The sequence below is a fragment of the Scylla paramamosain genome, chromosome 4, assembly GCF_035594125.1.
Source record: "Scylla paramamosain isolate STU-SP2022 chromosome 4, ASM3559412v1, whole genome shotgun sequence".
NCBI classification, from domain to species: domain Eukaryota; kingdom Metazoa; phylum Arthropoda; class Malacostraca; order Decapoda; family Portunidae; genus Scylla; species Scylla paramamosain.
Window position 1 is genome coordinate 27,502,488 of NC_087154.1, and position 7,039 is coordinate 27,509,526.

The 7,039-nt window shown below is 44.6% G+C and overlaps 1 protein-coding gene across 2 annotated transcripts in view; it reads left to right on the top strand.

Annotated features, from left to right (window-relative positions):
• Positions 1-2,242: 2,242 nt before the first annotated feature.
• Positions 2,243-7,039, top strand: part of LOC135097433 (uncharacterized) — a 167,424-nt gene continuing 162,627 nt past the window's right edge. For both annotated transcript variants that reach the window (XM_063999352.1, XM_063999344.1), the window contains exon 1: positions 2,243-2,352. In XM_063999352.1, the coding sequence (XP_063855422.1) occupies positions 2,304-2,352 (49 nt within the window). In that variant the 5' untranslated portion in view covers positions 2,243-2,303. The remainder of the gene's footprint in view (positions 2,353-7,039) is intronic.

The following is a 7,039-nucleotide window of genomic DNA, read 5'->3' on the forward strand; positions in this document are numbered from 1 at the left end:
GCCCTACGGACCTGTTTATTATTTTTTGTCTGCATTAGTGTGTGTGTGTGTGTGTGTGTGTGTGTGTGTGTGTGTGTGTGTGTGTGTGTGTGTGTGTGTTTTCCTAGACGTGTTTAACTTGTTGCAATATACAGGATTTGAGTTAAGGTCGTGTTATCCTGTGTTCCTGTTCTTATTAGGCTTAGGTCTATTTGTGTGTGTCTGTGTATGTGAGTGTGTGTGTGTGTGTGTGTGTGTGTGTGTGTGTGTGTGTGTGTGTGTGTGTGTGTGTGTGTGTGTGTGTGTGTGTGTGTGTGTGTGTGTCTCTTTGGTCGTGTGTAGGCGGGAAGGTCTTACAGTGATGCTAGATGACCAAGCTTTTACCAGGCGACTCAAGCATCCTTACCATTGCCGCTCTCCTCACTGGACGGAGCTCAGGTGGTGCTTCTATAAAAAGACAGACCCCAGTGTACTGTTTCAGGCGCATTTTGTTACTCATCTGTGTTGTCCTTGTAAGCGCGTCATCAGCGGGGTATCACAATATCATGCTACTTGCTAACACATCTCTAGCACAGTGTTGAACATCTCAGGGGGTCATTAGTGCTTCATACCAGAGAGAGAGAGAGAGAGAGAGAGAGAGAGAGAGAGAGAGAGAGAGAGAGAGAGAGAGAGAGAGAGACAGAGAGAGAGAGAGAAAGAGAGAATGTGTAAGTGTGATGTGTGTGTGTGTGTGTGTGTGTGTGTGTGTGTGTGTGTGTGTGTGTGTGTGTGTGTGTGTGTGTGTGTGTGTGTGTGTGTGTGTGTGTGTGTGTGTGTGTGTGTGTGTGTGTGTGTGTGTATGTAAAGAATAAGGGTAAATATAATGGAGGGTGATGATGATGATGACGACGATAATAGCAACTATAATGATTAAGGTAATTTCTGGTTCTGGTAACGTGAACGGTCTGATGACGACCGGCCGCTGATGGATAACGATCTGTCCAGGACGGTGATGGAGGCTAAAGACGAGATAACACACTCCCCCTGCCACATATTTTCAAAATAATTCTTACAACAATCATGCGGCGCGAGGGGAATGAATCCTAGGAAATCTTAATATTTTTGGGAAAGAAAATCTAAAAGAATGCACACATAATATATCTTGTACATAATAGTTAAAATCCCCTTTGGCCGTCCGCCGCTGCTTAACACTTCATGGCTCTCTCATCAACGGAGGAATTCTCGTGGAAACAACAAATTCTGTTTACATAACTTCATATATAAATTTCAGCAGTAATAACTTTTGGGTTCAGCGTCATTTCGATGTGCGGTCTTCCCATTCGTGGCATAAGAAACAGATTCAATAAAGTTCCAGGCCTTAAAATAACGTGTGTTAATGGTCACCCGCTCAAATGGACTCACGAGGACACAAAGTTATTGCCTCCAGCGGTCGTACACCAGCCCCCATGGGTTCTTTAGGCCAGCTGTGTGCGGCACTGATTGGTCTCTTGTCCTGCTTCATTGGCTGAATGTTCAAATTTAATTCCCATTGAACTTAGTGACTTCGTATGATAACTCACTACCAACACACACACACACACATTTATATGTTTCCCACTTGAACACAATACCTTTGAGTATATCTTTAAATGCAATACCATACTAGAAAATATCCCTCTAGTATGTAGGCAAGTATCAATTTTTTTTTTTTTTTCGAGTAAATATACAGAAAGAGATGGTATATCATGGAATGTGAAGTAGCACTCCTCATGCAGCCATCATGAGGAATGTAAAAATTCCTTGGAGTATGAAACTCGCCCAGGGACGTGGCGCAGCAGCAGGTAAGACTGGTGGGACGTTCAGGTAGCAATGCTGAAGGAGACTTTACCTTCCAGAATAGAAATGGAGTCGTATGTCCCAGTAAAAGTCCACTTTTCGTCAAGGTTAATGTACCACAGTTCTGTGCAAAGCGTAAAGCTTGATCTTTTCCAAATTAACTTACCTTAAGAAGACATTCGCAGTTTCAAACGCTTTACTTAAGGTAATTTTCAAATGCAGACCCAAGTTGTTGATGCGTAATGTAGCCAGAAAACCTATAAAAACAGAAATAGTTTCTCTCTCTCTCTCTCTCTCTCTCTCTCTCTCTCTCTCTCTCTCTCTCTGTGTGTGTGTGTGTGTGTGTGTGTGTGTGTGTGTGTGCGGCAATCAAATTTTCCGCTTCCGTTTTCTATGGTGCAATGGTATCCATCAGCTGATCAGTCATCAACGCAGTATGTTTTATTCAGTGAAGTGTAAAGGTGTGTCGGCTTTCAGACTCACACTAATTCCTTCAAAACGTATTCAAGATGAGATTATATAGCATCGGAAAGGTGCAGCAACACACAGGAGTTTGCAGTGAGTATAACAGTCCTTGTGTGATGTACGTAAATATAACAAAACGTTATTTTGGAGGTACATTAGTTGGCGAGTGTTTGATGGCGGAGTAAACACGAGGTGAGCCACACTTGTGCTGTTGTGTTTGCTGGTGTGTTCTTGTCTTTACTGTTTAAATGTAACTCAATGCACTGAGGAAGGACTGAGCGTGGCCAAGCTGTTTGTACAATGCAGACAACAGGAAAAGCCGAGGCTGTGCACGCAGTATTGGAACTTGGCGATGAGCGGTTAAGGGGAAGAGAAAGCCACAATGGGACTGCTGAAACCTAATTATTTACAGTTTAAGAGAAAAGAACAATAGATGATTAATGTTAAGTAATGCAGGCGGGTCTTGTATCCTGCGCCTCACCCACTGTTGTCAGTCTTCCGAAGCTGCTGACTCATCAGTATCGAGTCGTTGCTTCGAAACAGTGTCCAATACATAATTGGTAGTGACTGATGCCGTCTGGTGATCATTACCTTTATGTTTGCAGAGAAAGGAAAGTTTTTTTTTTCTATTTTTATTTTATTTTTTTTTTATTTTTTCGCAAGCTTTTCTGAATCTGGAATACTGTCATATTTTAGGAGGAGGAAGTCCTTAGTGTTCTAGCTCCGTCGCCTTTACAGTAACGACGGGCAGGGAAAACGCAGCTTTCTCTCTCTCTCTCTCTCTCTCTCTCTCTCTCTCTCTCTCTCTCTCTCTCTCTCTCTCTCTCTCTCTTAATGGTCAAACTATTTTTATAATGCAGTAATGAATCGCATATTTTTTCCCAATTCTTGAATAATACCATGACTGCCTCTCGTTCACATCAGAATCATTATCACCAAGGTGCACAGCAACACGCAGCCTAACACTGACTCAACTCTTCCAAGTTGACTCGTGTTACAAAACTGGGGAGCAAGTAATTATTATAGGTTTGTCTGATTTTATTGTAAAATTTGTGTGTACATTTTAGTTCATCAAGGAAAGTTATCACTGTATCATGAGGTACGAGTTGAATCCTTCTGTGAGTCATAATGGTTCTCGTTCTTTGCTTGAGCTGTAAACAAGTTCTGATTGTTCGTTGCTTTCATTACTTGTTATTATATTAGTTTTCTTGTAAATTCCAGTCATTATATGAGTTTTCTCATAAATTTCAGTTGTTATGATGTTAGTCTTCTCATAAATTCCCATGATATTACCAGGATTTAGCAAAACAAGGAGAGCCAGTCCTTGAGGGATGAATCCATAAGGCATCAGTGAACCTGCCAATATATCACAGCAGACGCGGCTTGGACGCGAGCGACCTAGAGTGAATAACATAATATTAATTTGATTCTATATTGCTACTTCTTATACATGCGCTTATTTGATAATAGGATCATCTTTCACAGTGTTCATAGGCTCAGGCTTCGTCATCATTCGATACCAGAAACAGGTTTCAATGATGCCAATAAACCAGCGGGTGTGCATGACGAGTGTGGCAGACTCGCCTGTGTGGACGTGGATTTACGACGTCATCTGAAATTTAATACGAAAATTGCAATCGGACATATTTTATGATCAATTTCATTATCACAAATATTTCATGAATAATACAAGAAGGTAGAAATTCGGAGGAAAAATCTACTAACACCTGTGGCTTATAGAATTAACACAGGATTAACACAGCACACCCAACAACTCACCTGGGCCTTCACCTGCACATTTAAGGCAGCTGCTAATTTATGAACTAAAGCGGCGGCGAAACAGTAGGCTTATTGTACCAACTAATGACCCTGAGTAGGCCTAAAAGATAGCGGTTTGTTTTCACCGAATGTAATAATTCTCTCTCTCTCTCTCTCTCTCTCTCTCTCTCTCTCTCTCTCTCTCTCTCTCTCTCTCTCTCTCTCTCTCTCTCACCTGTCCTTTCTGTCTGTGCACCGAGTCCGTCCTAATCTTAAGAGAGGATCAAAGAGGATTGGGGACTGGAGACGATGATTAGGCGGCTTGTTTGTCCTGACGTAAACTCCCGGCTGGCCTGAGCGACGCCGGGGTGATTCACGCATGCAAAGCCGATCTCGCGTCCCCTGTCCGGCTGGCGGGGGAGGCGAGGTACGGCTTTGCTGGCGTAACGAAGGAATGTATAATATTTTACTGACAAATGGTATAAAGGAAACTGAGGAGAAATGGTGTGTGTGTGTGTGTGTGTGTGTGTGTGTGTGTGTGTGTGTCTGCAAATTTATATTCACGATCTCAAGTCACGGGGTGCAGTCATGGCTCGCAGGCGTGTGTGAGGGCAGAGGGACGGCGGCTCGGGGGGGCACCTGTGTTTTCGTGTCGCTCAGGTAACACGCAATACCCAGGTAAGGCAAGGAGCCGCCGGTCATGGCTGCCGCTTGTCGTACCTCTGGCATGTTAGGGGCAACTGTCATGTACTCTGCTGAAATCCGATTACTATCATCAGCGCCTGAAACGACCGCTTACCTCCATTAATTTCCCGTGATGCCCCCGTGAGAATGTGCAGCGTGCATAAGAAGCTGCACCGCTGATTTCATTTTACTATCGTACCCATGAGTGAGTGAGGCAGAATAGCAGCATTTTTAGAGAGAGAGAGAGAGAGAGAGAGAGAGAGAGAGAGAGAGAGGAGAGAGAGAGAGAGAGAGAGAGAGAGAGAGAGAGAGAGAGAGAGAGAATGTGTCAGGCGGAGGGGGCGGCGCGGAGGGCTGCGAGGTTCCCCGGCCCACTCAGGCATCGCTGTTTACATCTTGCCAGAAACAATTGCACATCGGCGTCCCGCAGTTCACTTCCATTTACCGGGATTATTTATTTCCTCTGCGCCGCCGAGAACTCAAATAAAAACGTATTCAGTCCGGCGCGGGTGATCCCTCAGCGCTGTTATTTAGAGGACAGCGTGCGGACCCACCCTTGTGGGGGGGCAAGGCTGGCTGTCCAGACCGCACTCCTCACCCCAGCACCGTGTTGCCGCGCCAGGCCGCGTCCCCAAGGAGCTGATGTGTCTGTTGCCATCTTCCAGGACGGAGAGACAATCCTTGTTGCTGTCCGGGGACGTCAGGGTGGTGGTGGACGCCACATAGCGTCCTGGCTGCCTAACTGTTGTATCACGTGAACATGGCATTAATCTACCTCGGCTAGGGGAAAGACCACCTGGCCACGCAAGTGTTTTCACCATAAAACAAAATCTTCTGGACATCCCATGCTAGCTCTCTCTCTCTCTCTCTCTCTCTCTCTCTCTCTCTCTCTCTCTCTCTCTCTCTCTCTCTCTCTCTCTCTCTCTCTCTCTCTCTCTCTCTCTCTCTCTCTTAGTGCCGCCACTTCGCGCTCACCTCCATCTGCCACAAGCACAACACAGACAGAAAAAATAAAACCACTAAAACTGAAGCGTTATGACGCCCATTACTTCACCACACTAACATGAAGATACACTGCTAGAAAGAATACAAAACATTTATTGGGGGATTGCAGATTTCTTATTAAAGCAAGAAAAAAGCCTTTAGGGAGTGAGCCGATACACTGGTTTTCGTGCTGCTCGCCGGTGCTGCCCCGGCCACTGCGGGGTTGCCCACGTGAAAAATTACCTTCACACATCTGTGTGTGTGTGTGTGTGTGTGTGTGTGTGTGTGTGTGTGTGTGTGTGTGTGTGTGTGTGTGTGTGTGTGTGTGTGTGTGTGTGTGTGTGTGTGTGTTTTGGGTGATTAACACTATAACACACACTCTTTAGTCATGTCATCCTCACCTCGGTCTCAGAGCTCGAGGTGGGGCGAGAAAAGCATCTGGCTCTTCGAAATGTATTCGTAAACAAAAATATGGGATTCCGCATAGTTGTGCGAGTGTTCCCGCCCGCGGCAGAACCCCACGTCTCCGTGCCCGGCGGGGCTCCACACAACATGCCTACTTTTAATCGCCTGATAGGAGAGGCATTGGTACTCGTGGCGCATGGTACGCTCTTTGTGTTCACACACTTGCTGTATTCAAATTAAGGATTATCATGTAAAAATTCTGCCTGGGTCGGTACAACCATTATAGAGGCGTTGCCAGCCTATCAATAAAGGAGTTGAGCCGAGGAACTTGGCCACTACCTTCCACCCTTTCGCTTCATTGCCCTGCTTTGCTCCTCCACACAAAAACGTACTCGTACATTTCCTTGGTTCGTACGCGATGTTATCATCCATAACTTTCGTCTGTGATTATCATAAATGCTTTCATGTTCAAGTAGTGAGTTCTGTCGGCCACAAGGGAGAGTCGTCTGGAGCCTCGTAAGAAGTGAACAAACCTGGGATATTTTATGTAAATTATACTGTAAAACTTATCAAGTCATTGCAATGTAATCACTATCGCTTTCTCAAATAAATTTTGAAATATATTCATCCAAAATATATTTCGTACAAGATATTCGTCCATTTTCGTAAACTTGGGAAAGATTCCACAGTCAGAGCTATTCAACGGGCTCATAAAGTCTTCTAATAGTATCTAATGCTGCGAGAATTCCACAACATAAAGCGGCACAGTTGTGTTTAGAACACTGACTTGTGGTGCACTACTGGTGTTCTTTTTTAAATTATGTGTAAGGATACACCCTAAAATTGTTCCTAGGTATTGGGGTAAGGAAATTAATTACTTAAATGAAGGAAAATTTTCCTCTCTATACCGGAAGAGAGAGAGAGAGAGAGAGAGAGAGAGAGAGAGAGA